Genomic DNA, 18,356 nt, shown 5'->3' with positions numbered 1-18,356 from the left:
GCTGTGGAGGGCACGCACCCCTTGGCCAGGGCTGGGGCTGTGGCAGGCCCCCAGAAACCTGTCTGATACACAAGACGTGGGCCTCCAGAGGCTGAGCACACTTCGCTAACACGCATTTGCTTTGGGCACTTCCAGGGTAGGCGTGTGGATCCCCCCACCCTGCTGCCCCCCCACCCGCCGCCAGCGCTGCCCCGGACCCACACCATGGGACTGTGAAGGCAGACACTTCTGGGGGTGCCAGAGCAGCTTGCACGCTGGATGATGGGAGACGACAGACTCTCGGAACACCCCAAGCCCATGGAATTTCTCAACCTCTATTTGGGAGACAACCTGCAGCCTGGCCCAGGGGCACACCTGAGGGACACGTGCAGCCTTCCTGACCCTCCCGAACCTCATGGAGAACAGACCTGGGCCTTGGAGCCTCCCGATTCTACGAGGCCAGATGCGCCCCCTGGGGGCTCCAGCACGGAGCCCCTGCACCTGGGCAGTAGCTCCTCCCAGGAGGAGCCCAGGCACAAAGCAGTGCCCCCCGGGTCACCGGGGAACAGCCACCCCCTGGGGAGCCCGAGGCAGAGCCAGAGCACGTCCACACAGGTGGTGTTCTGGGCAGGCATCCTGCAGGCCCAGATGTGTGTCCTGGACCTGGAGGAGGAGCTGGAGAAGACAGAGGGGCTCAGGGCTGAGCTGAGGTGCTGCCTCCCCACTGCCCCTGTGGAGCTCCCCGCTTTCCCCTCTAGCCCCGCGGGCCCCCGGGGCTCAGGCCTCCACCCCAGCTCACCGGTGGACCACTCACTGGTTGATGAGGCCCCGGGGGGAGACAGCAGTGGCACTGAGGGGGAGAACCAGCACTCCTTGTGGGCGAGGGAGGGAAGGACAGACTCCTCCCCGGAGTGGGGTGCTGAGGAGGAGAGCCTGTTCTTTGACAATCCCCTCTTTTTGGAGAGCCCTTGCTCGGACACCAGTGCTTCTGGAGCTCGCTTGCCCTGGGGACTCTCAGACTCCCGCATGGATGTGGGACCCAAGCCCCAGTGTCCCCACATCCTGGAGCCTCCTCTCCCAGGAGGGGGAGTCCTGTGGGAATTGGACAGCGAGCCGGATTTGGGGGCTGGCACAGCTGATTCTAGTGGGCACACCACGCCTCCATTCCCTGTACCCACCTACAAATCTCACTCCTTCTCATGGCCTGTGGTGAATGAGGCCACCAAGGGGACCCCTGAAGCACCTCCTGACTGGGGGGAGACTGAGGTAAGCCCAGCCCTGGGGACCCACTCAAGACTGTGCATAGGGACAGGGAAGGAAGGGCTATTCTCTGTGGTCACTGGGCCCAGAACACTCTTTTTCGATGCTAGGGCCTTTTGGAATCCTGAAGCAATATAGCAGAAAAGCAGGCCCAGTGTGGCCTTCAGAATTACAGGACATTGTACAAATGCCACGATGTCAATGGAACGTGCTGGCAATTAAGTCCACAAATGTCTCTATCTCAGCAGCTCCAGGGACTGTGTCTGGACACATTTGGAGAACAAACAGCTCCTCCAAGGCAGTGTGTTCCTGGCCATTCTTAGACTCAACCCCTCCGAGCTTCAGGACTCTCCCAACCATAACAGGCCAGATGACCTCTGCCCCAGGCAGGAGATATCTGTTTTAAGAGTCTGGCCTTTTCTTGAGAGATTTCGGCATTTGGTTACTTTGAGTTCACCATCTTTCATTCCCACCCTTCCAGCCCACTCCCCAGGGTGGATAGATTGAGCCCTCATGACAATGGCAGAGGTCCTCGATAGCAACTGGGCCGAGCTCCGGGGACAAATGACGTGAGATGGTAGGGAGCACAGTTTTCCCAGGGAACCTTCTGCTCAAGAGATAAGGAAACTCAAGATGGCAGAGCGGGACTAAAACTTTCTAATCTCTCTGGTCCCAGAGAAAATGCAGAAGAGTCATTACCCAGAGCGGATCTCCCACCTGACCCCAAGATAACAGGAGCTGCTAGATACTGTCGGTGTCCCCCAACCCCAAGGCTGCAGTGTTGTGGCTCTGTCCCGTGAGAGTGCGTTCTCGCGACCTTGTTGCTCTAGGGTCCTTGGGGTCCTCAGGGGGATGCCTGGGGGCCCCATCCTCACAGCAAGTGGCCATTGCTCCGCCCCAGTGCCTGGGTGCTGTCACCCTCCCTATAATACAGCCGGTCCTTGGGCTGGTACTGCAGACCACGGAGGGAGGAAGATGGGGACAGAGAAGACTGGAAATCAGTGAGCATGGAGGAGGGGTTCCCAAGGCCTAGCGGGGTGCATTAAAGCCCTAAGAACAGTTTCCCTTGGGTCAAACCTCTTGCCTTTCTTTCTCTCTAAGACTTCTCTGGGGGACAGCCTTGGCCCCGCCCCATCTGCGGCATCCGGTGTGGACAAAGCATTGACCTGGGAAACAGGACAAGTAGGATCTGACCCCAGCTCTGCCAGGCATCCTGTGCAACCTTGGGCAAGTCACTTCCCCTCTCTCGGCCTCCCCTTCCCCATCTGTATGGAGGAACGTGAGCCCCGGTGATTCTCGATTCTCAGGGCGGGCATCAGTACCCCTAGGATGCAGGTCTTCTTTCCGGGGTTCCTCTTCTGATCTGAGGGCCCTGATGAGACTGGGGCCCTGTTGCCAGGGTGGGAAGAGAACAGGGAGGGAGGGCCCTGGATATTCAAAGTCATTCTCCCCCACCCCCCTTCTCAGTACCTCCAGGGCTCACGGAGATCCTGTGCCTCTCTCAACAGGCCCTGCCCAGCCCTGAAGGCTGGCAGACAGAAGAGGGTCCTTCCTGGCCGGGGGTACCTCTGATCTCCCAGGACCAAGGTGAGACCTCTTGTGGGCTCTGGGAAATTGGATGTGGGAGGCTTTGGATCTGGGTGGGGACAAAGATCGTCCTTGGATCCGTAGAGAGCATTGAGAAGTCCCATTGTATCATGTGGAAGGCAGACCAGGGGTGAAATCCTGCTTCTCCTGTGACTTCATTCATACAATGGGTTTGAAAATGCTCATTTTGTAGAATTCATGAAGAAATGTGCCAAAGACCCAGCATTTCTGACGCCTGGGTCCTAGTGGTTTAGAAAGCCCTGAACCCGGGGGTTGCCTGGGGTCTGGAGTCGGAGGAGCCTTCTGCCCGCTGCCTCCGCATGTGGGAGGTCCCCAGCCGGAGGAGGGACAGAACGCGCTGCCCAGCTCCAGGGGGAGGAGCCGAAGGGAGGGAGCTTGTGGAGGTGGCCCTCCAGGCTGTTTTCCTGGCTCTGTGGGGCCCCTTGGCCCTCAGCCTGCCTCTCACCCCATGTCAGCTGTCCTCCATGTTCTTCCTCAGGTGACAGTGATGCGGAGTGTCCCCAGGAGTCTGCTCTGCGCACCTTGGCTCCTGGCCCCTGGGGGAGCCCAGCCTCATCGCCGGAGCCCAGCAGCCCCGAGTCTGAGAGCAGAGGCCCTGGCCCCAGGCCCAGTCCTGTGTCCTCACGGGAAGGCAGCCCATTGCCCCGGGGCCCCAACTGGGGCAGCAGTCTTCCCGAGCGGACACTAGATGCTTCATGCCCTTCACTCTTGGAGACAGATGAGGCAGAGCCAAGCTTCCGGGAGAAAGAGGAGGCAGGAGAGCCCCCACAGCCAGGGGAGGAAGGGAAGAGTGAAGGTCCAGCCGGGACTGCCGAGGCTGGAGCCGTCCAGCCTGGCGCGTGCTTGATCTCTGCGGCAGGGTAAGTGTCCGACGAACCCGCTCTCTGGCTTCTAATTGTGGATACATTTAAGAATTCCCTGGCCTGGATGGAGCATGAGAAATGCCTGCTGGGATTTAATATACTAACGTGGATTAAGCCAGGATTGTACGACTGGGTGCCTGCAGCTTTGAGCAACACTGGAGGGTTGGAAAGCATGAGAAACCAAAAAGCAGACAGTTTTACACACGGGGCAGGATTTGTGCACGGCGAGGCAATGCCCCAAGAGCCTGGACACCAGGAGAGAAGGGGGGGAGGTGTTTGGGGGCCCTGATGAGGGCCCTGTACCCAGAAAAAATGGGTGTCATGCTAAGCAGGGTGGGGAGCAGGAAGGTCAGAGCTTGTGATGGGGGATGACACAGTGCTGTGAACTTGAAGGAGGTGTCTGAGAGAAACCCATCCGTGAGCCTTAGGCTGAGGGTATGGCTCAGATCTCAGGGGAATGCCAGAACACCAAGGGCAGGTGTGACTGGAACCAAGGAAGTGGATCTCAGGACCCCATAGCAGGATCGAATGACCCCAGATCTGTGGCCAGACGCAGGAATAGGACCACGGGGAAATCAAGCTAGATGTCTGCCTCCCTCCGGAGGCTGCAGGGGGTTGCCAGTGCCTGGGGCCTCCACCTGGGACCTCCTAAAGAGGCAAGGGGGAACCATGATGGGTCGGGTTGCACTAACTGGAGGGTTGGGCCTCCGCCCCCCCATCTCTGTGTCACGGGGTGATGGGGACAGAACCTCAGGCAGTGTCAAAACAAAAGCATCTCTCTCATGCAAACTGAAAACTGTTCAGCCTCTGGAGGTGCTGGGAGGCTTGGGAATCGGTGGGGAGTCTTTCCGGATCTGAGAAGAGAGGGCTCGTCATACCAAAACTAAAGTCAAGTTCAGCCCAAGAGAAAAGTAAGTAGATCCACCTGAAATGAGAATCATATATTCATAGTAAGTAATGAAAAAGGATTGATTAGGACTTTTCTTGGTAGGATGCTAAATATTATTACACAAAGAAGTTGAGTCTTATTTTCAGCACAATATTGAGCTAATTTTCCTGGCCCGAGTGTGCTGGTCCCATGGGAGCTCTCTTTTGTACTTGACTGTCAGAGTGAGGTCACAGAGGCTATTTTTATCATATTTTATTGTTTCATTTTATTTCATTCCAATCAATTAGTTTAATTTTTAATTTTTATTTTTTGGAGGGGGAGGGGCCAAGAGGAATGGGGAGAGAGAGAATCCCAAGCAGGCCCCACACCTCCGTTAATGAATTTAATCATAGCTTTATTGAGAAATAATTCACAGACCGTACAGTGCACCCATTTAAAGTACACAATCCCATGACAGTTTGTTTGCAATATGTTTTTCCCCCAAAGCAACTCCCCATCTAGATACTATTTTTGTAACAACACTAATCCACAAGGTTATTTCTGGGCTCGCTCAGCTGATTATCAAACAGTGCTCTTCAGATGTGACAAGTGTGTCGTCATTTTTCTCCTCTCCAACGGCCCACTGGACTAACGCCTCTGCTTCCTTGTCTGTCAGTGGCTTTTCCTGCGACTCCTAGAATCTTCCGGCCTCACTAACACAGACTTCATGAAGCCCCGTGTTTTTGGGGGGGCGAGATGCATGTGTCCCTTTGCAGCGGGGTGCCGTTACACCCCCAGAAGCCTCAGGGAGGAGTGAGCTGCGAAGACACGGCCCAGGCGGGGGCAGAAATGGACGTTTGTGTTCGGGCAGAGGGACTGTCGGGTGTGGCCTCGTGTTATAAGTGTCAGTTTACCCGTGAACATTTGCAGGTGCTGCTGATGCTGCTCCTGTCCAGCTCCCTAAAGCTGGTCACTGGGCTATGGAATATCCCAATACCCCATAAGAAGGATCCCCCAGCCCGGGTTGTCGGGTTGCCAGGGAAATGGAAGAGTCCGGCAGAGACTGTGCTTGGTTGCCTCCAAAGTTCGAGTGTCAGATGCTGAGTGTGTCACAGGAAGCCACCTCTGACCGCGCTCCCCACCCCCCGCCAGCTGTCACCAGCCTGAAGCCAGTCTCGCTTTCTAATCTCCCCTCACCCTTGCACCTTCCTTGGCTCCAGCTCTAGGAGGAAAACCTGGAGCTGGGGCAGGGAGAGGGAGGGGGGCAAGGGGGCATCACGAGCAGGGCAGGACAGATGAGGGAGACAAGTGGTTGGTGGGGATCAGGGAGACCAGTGCCGTCCCTCCTGGGCATGGGTTCAGTACCACTGGCATCTTCAAAGAGCTGCACCTGCCGCCTGAGGTGAGCTAGGCTCAGAACGTCCTTGTGGTTGACCTGAGAAGGCGCCGCGTGCTACGCTTGGCTCCGGCCCTTGCCAGCCTGCCGGGTATGCCACGTCTCTGGATCGTCCCAGTGCCTGGGCCAGGCCAGGCCAGGCACAAGTTTCCCCAGTGAGGCCCTGGTCCAGCTGCTCCCCCAACCACTCTATCTCCCCTGCTGAGCACCCCTTCCATGACTGACCTGGAGGGACACTTGACCCAGTACTCCCACCTGTCCATCCCTTGTGGGAGTCTGAGGACACTATTGGACATTCGCAGGCTTCCCGAGAGCCCCATGCCCCAGGCGCAGTGCCCAGAGGAAGGCCAGAGGCCACAGACTGGAGACAAGCTGGCTAATGGTGTCAGCAGCGACAAGGTGGCCTGGAACTTGGCTTCTCGCCTCTACCACCTGGAAGGCTTCCGGAAGTCTGAAGTGGCCGCCTACCTGCAGAAGAAGTAAGGGGATTTGGCCCTGAGCAAGGCTGGAGGTTGTGTCGGGAGAGGGAGGCATGGTCAGCAGACTCCATCCACCGGCGGCCCCACTGCCAACCTTCATCCCCTCGTTCCTGTCCTAATCCGTCCCCAGGCAGTGCCTGCCTCTTCCTCTTAGTCCCACTTGTCACCCCTTCTCTACACTCTTTTTTTTTTTTTTTTTCCTTCTCTACACTCTTGAGCCCTGCCTCGAGCCACCGGACCTGGCCACCTTGTCCCCCCCACCCAATTCCACGTGTGCTCCCCACTCAGCAGTAGACGGGTGGCCACGGCAGACTAGACCCCGGCTGCTCCCTCGCCCTCTCACCCTCTGGGGATGTGCACAGGTCCTGGGGCCCCTTGGCATTTGCGGCCCCAGCCCAGACAACCCCCCCACCCCCACCTCCACCCCCACCCCCCGCTGCGGGCTTCATTCCTGTTTCCTCTCTGCAGCAATGACTTCAGTAGGGCTGTGGCTGAGGAGTACTTGTCCTTCTTCCAGTTTGGAGGCCAGAGCCTGGACCGAGCCCTCCGGTAAGGCCTCCAGGCCCTCTCTGGGGAGGAGGGATGGCTGGGAGGTGGTGGCCCCCGTGAGGCCGGAATCTGATTGGCCTCCAACTCTGGAGCCTGCTGGCCGCCCCAGCCTGGGCCCTGTCCTGGACTCTGGTCCTCCTTCCAGGGGCTTCCTCCAGGCCCTGGTGCTCAGCGGGGAGACTCAGGAGCGGGAGCGAATCCTCTACCAGTTCTCCAAACGCTTCCATTACTGCAATCCGGGGGCCTTCTCATCTGCAGGTAGGGAGGGGGCGGGCCCCAAGGGCAGGGCACGCTGGGCTGCCTTGAGGGATGGCATGAAAGTGTCCCCTGGGTCTGCTCAGGCATTTACTGGGTACCAGCTCATGGGCATGTATTTGGGGGGCTGCGGAGACCCAAAAGCATCTGCGGTCACCCCACCCAGCCTGGGCAGCAGAAAGGCAGGAGTCCTGGTTCTAAGGAGCTTTCTCTCCACTCGCCTCCCTCTGGGGCAGATTCCGTTCACACCTTGACCTGTGCCATCATGCTCCTCAACACGGACCTGCACGGACAGGTGAGGGCACGGGGCAGCTAGAGGCCAGAGGCCTGGGATGGGGTCACGGAAGGGCTCTGGGGGAGGTAGGTCTGGAGAACTGGAGAAGGTTCCAGAGTGGCCAACAGTGGTGGTGGGGGGGGGGGGTTATTCTGTGGGGGTGGGGAGTGTGTGCCTGCTGCCTTACTTCCCTCAATGGCCACAGAACATTGGGAAGAGCATGAGCTGCCAGGAATTTATCACCAACCTGAATGGCCTGCGAGACGGCGGGAATTTCCCGAAGGAGCTGCTGAAGGTAAGGCACATGGGGCTATTCCCTGGGCTTGTGATACCGGGGTTCCCTCTGTAGCTCTTTGTCCCCCCCGAAGGTGGGGGTGATGCTCAGCCTGGGATTGGCTCTGCTGCAATGTCCTCGGGAGGCCATGGCCTGTGTATGGAAGGTACTAGAGTGTGCGTCCTAGCCGGCAGCAGCCACACCTTAGAGTTTGTTGGCTTGTGGGAATTCCTAGGCCCCCTGCCTTGGATCTACTGAATTAGAATCCCTGGGGCTGGGACCCCTAAAATGTTCTCTGGAGTTTCCAGGTGATTCTGAGCATGGGGAATCTTGAGATGCACTGGGTCTTTGGTTCTCGGAATGAGCAAAGGGCAGTTTCAAGTGCCAGTAAGTCTAAGACTTAGAAGCCAGAAGTTCTAGGGTGTGAACTCTAGTTTTGGGCAGCTTACCCCCTGGCCTGCTTGAGTTCCTCCTGGGGTAGTGACTACATTACGGCATGGTGCTCACAATGAAATAAAGGTCGTCAGGGGCCTAGCACAGCACGCGGGGCACACGGCTGGCTTTTCATACGCAGTGATGCACTGGTTCTTTTGTCTGCGTGGTGGACGTTTCTAGAACACTTGCTGTGTGCTTGGCACCCTGCTAGACATTGCAGGGGCTAAAAAGGCAAGCAAGATTGCATGGACTTGAATACTCTGTTAGATCATTTCCAAGTCCCAGTACCTTGTTGACTCATTCCTTCACCATCCATTTGTTCCCCCCCCCCCCCAAGCCTTGGTCGGCTGTTCCTGCTCTGTCCCATCCCTCAGGGCAGGATGGTACTGGATGATTCATTTCCTTTCCTGGAGAACTAGCTCAGGCCTCCCTAAGCTTAGGTAGGGACTAGGATTGCTTTGCTCATTCTGTCTGGAGTGTCTGCCATGGTGCCTGGCACATGGCCGCTCCGTCAGTGGCTGCACGCTTGCACGCGTGGGTAGCTGGATGCATGCGGGAGTTGCTTCCTGCTCAAGGAGGAAGGCAGCTGTGCTGGGGGTAGAAGAGGCAGACTGTAGCTTGGCCCTGTCTGACCTGGGCCAGCCAGAGTTTGGGCCCCACGGGCCGAGGCTCCCTGCCCACTGTGTGTTTCTGTTTTAGGCCCTCTACTGGTCTATCCGAAGTGAGAAGCTTGAATGGGCTATGTAAGTGACAGTCCCTCTTCCCTCCACTCTCTGCCCCTCTCCCCTGTCCCTGGGCCTGTCTTCCCTCCACCTGCCTACCTGAGAGTTGCACGAGCCTGGGAGAGGTGCTGGACAGTGTTCCCCTCTGAGTGGGGTCCAGCCAGAGGCTGGGCCCTGGGCGAGTCTCCAAGGGGTGAAGGAGCCCAGGTAACACCTGGAGAAGTCAGGGGCCATGGGGGGTGGGGATGACAGGAAGGGATGGGCTGGCTTTGAAAGACTCCTTTTTGGGGATCCTGGGGTACAGGTGCATGGGCACCTCCTGGTGGCCTCTGCCTGTCAGTACCCCCAACCTGATTCTCTGATGTCCAGGGATGAAGAAGACGCAGGCCGACCAGAGAAGTCCCAGGTGTCTCCCCCCACCGGCAAGCTGAGCAACCCTTTCCTGCAGCTGGCCCAGAACCCCACAGCACCCACCTACAAGCAGGGCATCCTGGCCCGGAAGATGCATCACGATGCAGACGGCAAGAAGAGTGAGTGTCTGCTGCCCTGTGGCGTGGAGGGCTCGTGTCCGCCACCAAACCCAAGTGTGTGCGTGCCTGCGGGAGTGCCGAGCGGCTTGGCGCAGGTGACCTGGGGGCTGGGGTGCGGAGGGATGGCACGGTCAGGGTCAGGGACAGGCAGCCTTTGTTGCTTCCTTGATGGGGATCATCTGCTGGGCACCAGGTAAGACGCCAGGGACAGGGGTACAGAGACAAGACATACCTAGGTACTCCCTGCTCCCCAGGCCCCTGTGGTAAGGGGGAGGTTAGGTGAGCACATCAGTGTCTCGGATAAAAAGTGGAAATGGCTGAGGGGTGTAGGGAGGGGGAGATCAAGCATGGGGGTGTGGAGGAGGGGCAAGCTTTGATTAGACTTGGGGGTGAGGTGTGGGGGACAGGGATGGGTGAGGTTTCTGGGAAATGATGGTATCTGAGCAGAACCTTGGTGGAAGAGGCCAGAGGGCATCCCCCCCAGACAAAGGAGCAGGCATAGCCTGCTGGGAACAGAACGGCAGGAGGTACATCTGGCCTCACTGCGGACAGGTGCAGGCTTTATAGCAGGGCAGCGACAGGACCAGAACAGTAATGGGGTCCTGGATGGATCAGACAGGGTGAGGTAGCCGGCCTGGGAATTAGCATGTGGCTTCTTGAAGCCATAGGGCTTGTGCAAGGTGGAGAGGTGACCCCAGAGAGCCTTCTTCTGCACGAGGAGCTGAGCCCCTGTGCCTCTCGGGATGGGACCAGAAAGCCGCCTGGTGGCAGTGTGCTTGTGGGTGGGAGTGTCGAGAGAGGGGACAGTCGGTGTGGACATCTGCTTTTGTTGTTGGTGGGGCTTGAGTGCAACTGCCAGGGTGTGAGGTGTGGCACCTGCTTGTTTGTGACTGTGTCTTGTGGTGCTGGCATGTTGCTGCGTGTTTATGTGCACCCGGGGAGGGATGAAGTTGGCGGGGAGAGGGGGTCATATGTGTCTGAGTCTGGTTGTGTTCTGCTCCTGGGGCAGCGCCGTGGGGCAAGCGCGGCTGGAAGATGTTCCACACGTTGCTTCGAGGGATGGTCCTTTACTTCCTGAAGGTAGGAAGGGGGTGCATGGCCCTGACAGGCAGGGCAGGGAAGGGCCCAGAATGATTTGGAGGGTGGTCAACTTATGATTACCTCTTTTCTGAGCCCCTGTGCCGCCCCCCCCCCCGCAGGGAGAGGACCACTGCCCCCCTGCAGGGGAGAGTTTGGTGGGGCAGATGGTGGACGAGCCCGTGGGGGTGCACCACTCGCTGGCCACACCGGCCATCCATTACACCAAGAAGCCGCACGTCTTCCAGCTGCGGACTGCCGACTGGCGCCTCTACCTCTTCCAGGCTCCGTAAGTTCCCGGGGGGGATGGACCAGCAAGGCCCCGGCTCGCCTCTCCCTGGTTCCTCGCTCACCACCCTCTGATGGCTGCTGGCCAGGGCCCTGGTGGGAGCAGGAGAATGCTGGTGGCAGGGGTCCTCAGGCCGCACCTGCTCCCCCGACCCCGCCCACTTTGCCACCGACTGGGCCTCTTCCCTGGTCCAGCGCCTGGTCGAGCCTCCTACTTCTGAACCCAGGATTCCAGGAAGCCTCTAGTGATCGATTTTTTTTTTTCCCATTTGATCTAAAAATCTATCGCCTTCCTAGATTTTCCTCTTTGACGGATGATAAAAGCCACCGGCACAGGTCAACCACCTCGACTGGTGGGCGGGCTTCTGGCTTTTTGAAGCGCTGAATCCTGAGTCTGGAAGGCTGTGCAGACCATAGGAGGTTGGGGTGGGAGTGGGGGAGAGGGGCAGGGCCGACTCTGTCACCTTGGGGTCTGACGGTCTCCTCTGCCCTCAGCACCGCGAAGGAGATGAGTTCCTGGATCGCGCGCATCAACCTGGCCGCCGCCACGCACTCGGCGCCGCCCTTCCCCGCCGCGGTGGGCTCCCAGCGCCGATTCGTCCGGCCCATCCTGCCTATAGGTCCCGCGCAGAGCTCCCTGGTACGGGGGCCCCGGAAGGGGCAGGTGCAGCGGGGAAGGGGGCTGCTCGGCCCGGGGACGAAGTGGGAGATGGGAGGGCGGGGCTGCGCGCTTAGCTTAGGAACCGGGAGAGGGGTGAGCTGCGCACCTTGGGTCCAGAACGTTGAGGGGTTTGCGGTGGGCTGCGCACCTCGGGCCGGGAACGGATAGGGGTGCGGTGGGACAGCTTCCCTCTCCGCCTCCCGCTCCCAGGAGGAGCAGCATCGATCCCACGAGAACTGCCTGGACGCCGCCTCCGACGACCTGCTGGATCTGCAGAGGAACTTACCGGAGCGGCGGGGCCGCAGCCGCGAGCTGGAGGAGTACCGCTTGAGGAAGGAGTACCTGGAGTATGAGGTCAGGCTGCGGAGTCTCCGCCTTCCCTAGTCTCTCCCACCCCCTCGGCTGGGCTCTCTGTCGCCCTCTCGTGGCCGCATCCGGCCTTGCAGCCTTCGTTCCCCGGAGTCCCTCAGAGCTGGGGGAGGCCCTGTGTGCGAATTCATATGCAGGGCTGTGCGCAAAGTGTGTGCGTCCGTGTGCACTCAGACCCCTTCACTTCTTGTCCTGGGGGCTCCTAGAAGCTGCTTTTCTGGAAACACTCACAGGAGACGTTGATCAGTTTCTTTCACCTAAGAGTGTACTGTATTTGGCTTTACTTAAACTGAAGGAAAAACTGTGTTTTAGTTTCATTATTTCCCCTAATACCTGCCTAGTCCTAATAGGCAGTATTTATGGCGTTTGTCATACTTGCCTGTATTACCTCGTTTAGTTGTCTAACAACTGCCGTAGGGACCATGATCTTCACTTTACAGGGGAGGAAACAGGCAAGGAGGGATGAGACAACGTGTCCAAACCCCATGAATTCACATCCTACTCCAGTCAGGGCTGTACCTCATTTATAGCCTTCACCAAGGACCTTTTCACCCCTCTGATTGATGCTGCACTGTTTTATCCCCTGACCCCCCATTCTATCTCCCCATCTCCCCTTACACCTTATGCCTCTGGTCAGTGCGCACGTTCTGGGACCCAAAGCAGGAGGGGGTAGGTGAGGGGCAGTATGAGAACAGAGAGGGTCAGAGCCACCCAGAGGCAGAGACCAGAGAAGGGAGCAACTGTGTCATCTCTGGCTGTGTGTGCTGGGCTTCATGCTGTCCCCTCCCTGCCTTTGTGGCCCAGCCTTTGTCTTGGTAGGTGCACTGCTTCCCAGAGGCCCTGGGGGAACAGGACCCAGCTCTGCCTGCAGAATTCTAGCCTCTCCCTACCTATGACCAGCTGCAACCTGTAGCAACCCCGGGCCCTCCCTAGACCTCATTGCCCTCTTGATCAAGTGGAGACAAGGACTCCTGGGCCACCCAGCCACCCAGGGTGAGCAGGCACTTACTACAGTGGGACCCGTATCCGAAGGCTGCTAGTTACAGAGGCCTTCCGAGTGTTAAACAGATGAAGGTAGTTAGCATCCCGCTCTCCAGATGCCAATTGTTAAAATGCGATTCAGACTCAATTAGGCTTCAGTACAGATGTGAGCTGTTTGTGTGCAATGCTGCACAGATCAGGCCTAGCGGGTTATGGATCTTTTAGTGTCTCGGGGATGGAACACGTTCTGGAGACATTAGTTACAGCGCTACAAGGTGGAGGCTGTTAGAACAGGGCTGGGCTGGTGGGTGCTATTAGAATCTTGTCCAGGTAACTGCAGGGTTAGGCGATGTGGCTGCCGTGTTCTGCAAAGTTGGCTTGCTCAAGCTCAATGCAGACACTGGCTGTGGGTCCAGCACTCTTTCTGCAGAAATCTTTACTGTCAAGAGCTTTGTACATGTGGGAGCCGTCTTCCCTGCATGCTTCTGGCCTCCTCCTGCGCAGAAGCACGGCTGGTGTTAAGAGGGCGGGGCCATGTATTGCAGAAAACCCGCTATGAGACCTACGTGCAGCTGCTGGTGGCCCGTCTGCACTGCCCCTCGGATGACCTGGACCTGTGGGAAGAGCAGCTGGGGAGGGAAGCCGGAGGCGCTCAGGAGCCCAAGCCCAGCCTGAAGAAGTCCCACTCCAGCCCGTCCCTGCACCAGGAGGAGGCTCCCACCACGGCCAAGGTGAAACGCAACATCTCAGAGCGCAGAACTTACCGGAAGATCATACCCAAGAGGAACCGCAATCAGCTCTGAAGCTGGGACCGCCTCACGGACTCGGGCCCCGAGTTCGGGGGTGTGGGGGTGGGGGAAGGGACCTGAGATGAGACCCCATGAAGGAGACTTGCTTCAGTGGGTCCGGACTGGGGAGGAGGCCCTCCCTTTCCTGCCGAAGGACAGCCCCTGTTCCTCTGCAGTCCTCACTGCCCCCTTTGCTGGAGCTTTCCTGCTACTGCTGTGCCCACCCCCACGGCAGCTGCCAGCTGCCCCCGTCCCTGCTCACTCCCAGGGGAGGACAGAGGTCAAGGGGTGGACTGCGCTCCCATGTCACCCTCTCCTGTTCCACAGTCTAGAGTGGCCACATTGCTTGGGCCTGGGGGCAGCTCAGCACTCATTTGAGAATCCGAGAACCTGCAGGCCCTGAGCTTCCAGAAGGGAGGCTGGGGCAGCAGAAGCCTCTGGGCAGTCAAGCCAGGGGAGCCACAGCCCTGAGGACAGTCTTGCTCTGGGAGTCGGGTGGCCTGGGGTGAGAGGTCCTGGGAGACCCCAGGCAGCCTCAGGTGACTGAGAGAGCGGGGTGGCTCGGCCCTGCCCCCTGACAGGTAGGGCTCCTGGGGCTTCGAGGACAAACTCAGTGATGCTGACTCTGGGACCCGGGGCCTTTGTGTGCTTTCCCCCACAATCACCCGTGCACCTGGGGCAGATGGGAGAGGCCACACCCCACACACCCAATTACTAATCATCAGAGCAGAGCCATTGGTGGTCAGTGAAGGCCAGAGGGCATGGGGCCTCCAGAGCTCTGTGGAGAGCCCTGGGAACAAGGGGCCTTTGTTTCCTCAGAGCAGGGAAGGAGGTCCCTCAGGTTCAGACCTGGGAGAGGCTGAGGGGCAAGAGGCCATGATATATCCCCTGGGGGCCCTCTTGGAAGGAGCTGGTCCGGGAGCTATGAGGGCCAGGTGGAAGCCTGGCTGCCTCCCATGCAGCCCATCCCATGAAGTTGCATTCCCAAGGAGGGGCACCAGGGACCCTTCCAGAATCCCTCACCCCCCTGCCAGCTCTCAGGGGGCTTTGCTGCCCTTCCTGGGAAGTCCCCCTGAGCTGCCCTCTGGCTGCCTCCCAACTGGGCTCTGGGGGAGGTTCCGGACACTCACGGACCTCGGGCTCTGCCTGTGGGAAGGAGGCTGGGATGGAGAAGCAACCACCATTGTCTCTGTTCAGCCAAGTGTGCGAGCAGGCTGCCTGCCAAGAGGGGCCTCTGCTGCCCGGCTGCCGCCTGCTGGCTGACGCACGGCCTCTCCAGCCTTCCTGCCGGGGCCCCTCTCCTCCCATCCATGCTAGAAATCAGCCCTGGGGCCTGGAAGGCCACCAAGCGGGGCTGGCCCTTCGGGGACCACAGGGGTTGTCTGGCCAGGGCTCAGCTCAGGGCAGGGCCGGGTACTCAGTTGGTGTACAGTAACTGCAGGCCAGTGAAGAAGGAGGTGTGCACGTGTGTGCGAGAAACCGAGGGTCAGGGGGATTGGCGCAGCTGGGACCACCTGCAGGATCCCAGGTTGGGTCTCCCTTTGCCTGGGTGCCTGTGTGCGTCTGAATGTGCCTGTGTGGGTCCGTGTGCGTGTGTGGAACACTGTGTGTGCAGGCTGTCAGAGCCTCGGGACCTCGGAATCATTTGTTCACCCACTCACTCATTCGTTCATTCATTCATTTCACAACTGATATTGACCACTTTTTATGGAACCCATCTCTGGCCTCCAGGAGGTAACAGCCCTGTCCTCTGGCTCCTTGCTGTTAGGGTAGAGGCACACTTGGTCTTGCTGGAGAGGCATGCGGAAGACACATTCCCACTCTGCTCAGGGATTCGGATTCAGTAGGTTGGGGTCAGAGGCACAGATAAATATTTTTAAAGCAGCTTGGGTCACTGATGTGCAGCTAATAGGTGAAAACCTAGTATCAGATCGAGGTGACTTGCCCCAGGACTGATACAAGCTTGGCCTTGAGTGGGTTATTTGACCTCACTGAATGTGTATCCTTTCTAAAACCAGAATAAAAGGCAGAGGTTTGTCTGCATTTTTGCATGTATGTGGCAGTTTGATGCTTCTTTGCTCATGTGGGACTGGCACCTGTCTTTCACCTGGGCACCTGAAGCCTTCAGAGACAGACGGGGGCTGAGGGACCCCACCTGGCCAATACAGCCTAGGCGCTGCTTGGACTGGAGGCCTGGGAAAGTGGAGAGGGTGAGGCCAGGCTGCAGTTCTGACACACGACCACTGGGGGGCGGGCTTGCATCTTTCAAGCTTGTGTGCTCAGGTGTCCAGCTGCAGACCTCTGCTCCCTGAAGAAGAGGAAGTTAGTCTGTTTGTCCCCAGCCATCACCAGAACCAGGACCTTCCACTTCCCTAAACCCACAGTGGTCCAAGCCAGGCCCCCCAACTTCTGGAGAAGTCAGCCATGCGAAGGGTTGCAACTCTGACATCTTCCTGCAGATGGAGAGGAAAAAGAGTTTCTGGAGCCATAGGGGGACAGCCTAGAGTTCCCGCAAAGAATTGTCCCCACAAAAGTGAACACTGAGGGAGCTCCCAGTCCTACTCCTGAGGTGGGGGCAGATGTGGCCCACAGGCGTATGTCTGACCTTGTGTCCACCCTCTCTTCCTTTCCCACCTGGGAAGTGGGTTGGTGCATCTCTTTGCAGAAAATGGGACGGGTGCAGGTTCTTGGTGATGAGCTCAGGCTCTGTAAGGCTGGCTGGTTTGCCTCTGGCTCCTCCTTTCCCTACTAGGGGGGGCTCAGCCTCTGGGGCCCCGGGCCTGGCGTGACCCAGGTGATACCCCAGATGTAATTTCTTCCTGGTCTCTCAGCATCTCTGTTTTGTGTGGCTTTCTGCTGATAACATTTATTTGCTGGTTGTTTGCTGGGCACCAGAAAAGAGTAAAAGACCGCCGAGGCCCAAGGCTTGGGTCCTTTCCTTTTGGGGGCCAGAGTCCGGTGGTGACAACAGATGGGCTATAATGGAAGAAGCAGGGTTGCAGGACTGGGGTGAGGGTGGGCAAGGGAAACACAGCAGTGGGGGGGGGGGGGTGGCGGAGCCTGGTCACATGGGACCTTGCCTGCAGCTCAAGAGTGTGCTTTCCAGCAGGAGAGGCCCAGACTCGTGGCTTGACAGCCAGCCAGCCAGCCTGGGAGTCCTGCTTTAAGAAAATGAAATGACTTGAGTGAATAAGGCCAATAGGGAGAGTCAGAATGGGGCCTGGAGACCCTCTGTACTACCTGCGCAACTTCTTTTAAGTCTAAAATAAAAAATGAAAGGCAGGGGGGAACCAGTGGCCTGGAAACTTAGGACAACCTGGCAATCCGCCATCTGGCCCTTCTCCCTCCCTGACCCCCAGGCACATGCCTGCACATACTCACATGTACTTATGGCTTTCCTGAATGCCACACTCTCCACGACGGCTCCTCCCCACCGCCTCTCTATCAGCTCTTCTGGATGTCTTGTCCCCTTGCCATCTCACGGTGGCTTACACCTTTACCTGTCCCTTCCCCTTCCCTTCTCTAGCAGAAGAGGTGCTCACAGCGTTCTTGGGACCAACCTCCTCCCTGAGACCACACACCACCCCTGCTTCTCCTGCCTGCCGTGACCTCTCTCCCTCAGGGCTCCCATCTGGGTCTTTGGGTCTACTTTTACCCCCTTCTTCATCCCTTGCAAACAACTTCCAGTACATCGCCCTCAAGAGGAAAAAGAAAAAGAAAAGCCGACATTTGACTCTTTGCTTCTTGTAGCTGAGACCCACAGATGTGTTGTCTTTGCTGGCTGTTTCTCTCCCTTGCCTGGGTCCCCTTCACACCTGGCTCCCCTTCACACCTGGCTCCCCTTCACACTTGGCTCTCGTTCACACCTGGCTCCCATTCACACCTTGCAAACTGTTTTCTGTGGTACTCATCTCTGAAATGAGGACACACCAGAAGGGCCACTTGTGACCCTTAATCATCAAATCCAGTGTCTTCTCAGCCTTCATGCCCCTCACCTCTCAGCGACCTTTAACCCAGAGACCTGCCTAGCCCTGCACAAGGCCCAGCATGATCTGGTCTCAGCAGCCAGGACCTGGAGTTGGACTGCCTGGGATCGAGCCCCCGTGGTCCCTTTTCTAGCCGTCTGACCACGGGTCAGTTACCTACCCTCTTAGACTCCAGATTGCTTCTTTATCAAACAGGGATAATAACACTATTTACCTCACAGAGTCCTTGTGAGGAATAAGTAAAATTATGCACGTAAACGTCTCAGAACAATGCCTGGCACTGAAGAAAAGCCTAGTAAGTTAGCTATTAGCTCACGGCCTTGCTGGCCTTACCCCATGCACCCTCCCCTCCTGCGGGCCCCGCTTAGGTTCTCCTCTCCAAATGCCAGGCCTTGGTTTTTCTTCTGCCTGGAAGTTGCAAGTAATAAATCTGAACTCAAATGGGCTTTAGCCAAAAAAGAGAGGACATTTCATCGCTCCCATAATGAGTCGCTCTATATCCAGGTCAGGTGAAGCTTGAGTGAGGGCTCTACACTGAGCCTTGCCCCGCTCTGTTCTTCTGGGCTCCGTCTCCCAGGCTAGGAACCAGGAGGAGCCCTCGTGGTCCCAAGGCGGCCCCAGGAGCTACCAAGTGGCCCTCTTCTTGGTGCCAGTCTAACACAGAGAGACCATCTGCTTCTTGGGAAGTTCAAACTCAAGTCCAGTAACGGAGTC

At 58.0% G+C, this 18,356-nt stretch overlaps 1 protein-coding gene across 1 annotated transcript; it reads left to right on the top strand.

Annotated features, from left to right (window-relative positions):
* Positions 1-258: 258 nt before the first annotated feature.
* On the top strand, positions 259-15,710 carry PSD4 (pleckstrin and Sec7 domain containing 4; the record flags this gene model as incomplete). The annotated part of the gene is made up of 16 exons (XM_080813392.1): positions 259-1,245; positions 2,341-2,466; positions 2,748-2,826; positions 3,326-3,707; positions 6,277-6,453; positions 6,922-7,002; positions 7,148-7,260; positions 7,494-7,552; positions 7,737-7,826; positions 8,940-8,983; positions 9,332-9,492; positions 10,502-10,572; positions 10,692-10,858; positions 11,353-11,497; positions 11,729-11,872; positions 13,414-15,710. 16 exons carry the CDS (start codon positions 259-261, stop codon positions 13,669-13,671), a joined length of 3,084 nt encoding a protein of 1,027 aa, XP_080669518.1. The 3' UTR covers positions 13,672-15,710.
* Positions 15,711-18,356: the final 2,646 nt, after the last annotated feature.

The sequence above is a fragment of the Martes martes genome (genome assembly GCF_963455335.1).
Source record: "Martes martes genome assembly, chromosome: 9".
Lineage (NCBI taxonomy): Eukaryota > Metazoa > Chordata > Mammalia > Carnivora > Mustelidae > Martes > Martes martes.
This window is presented reverse-complemented; position numbering and strand designations above follow the sequence as displayed.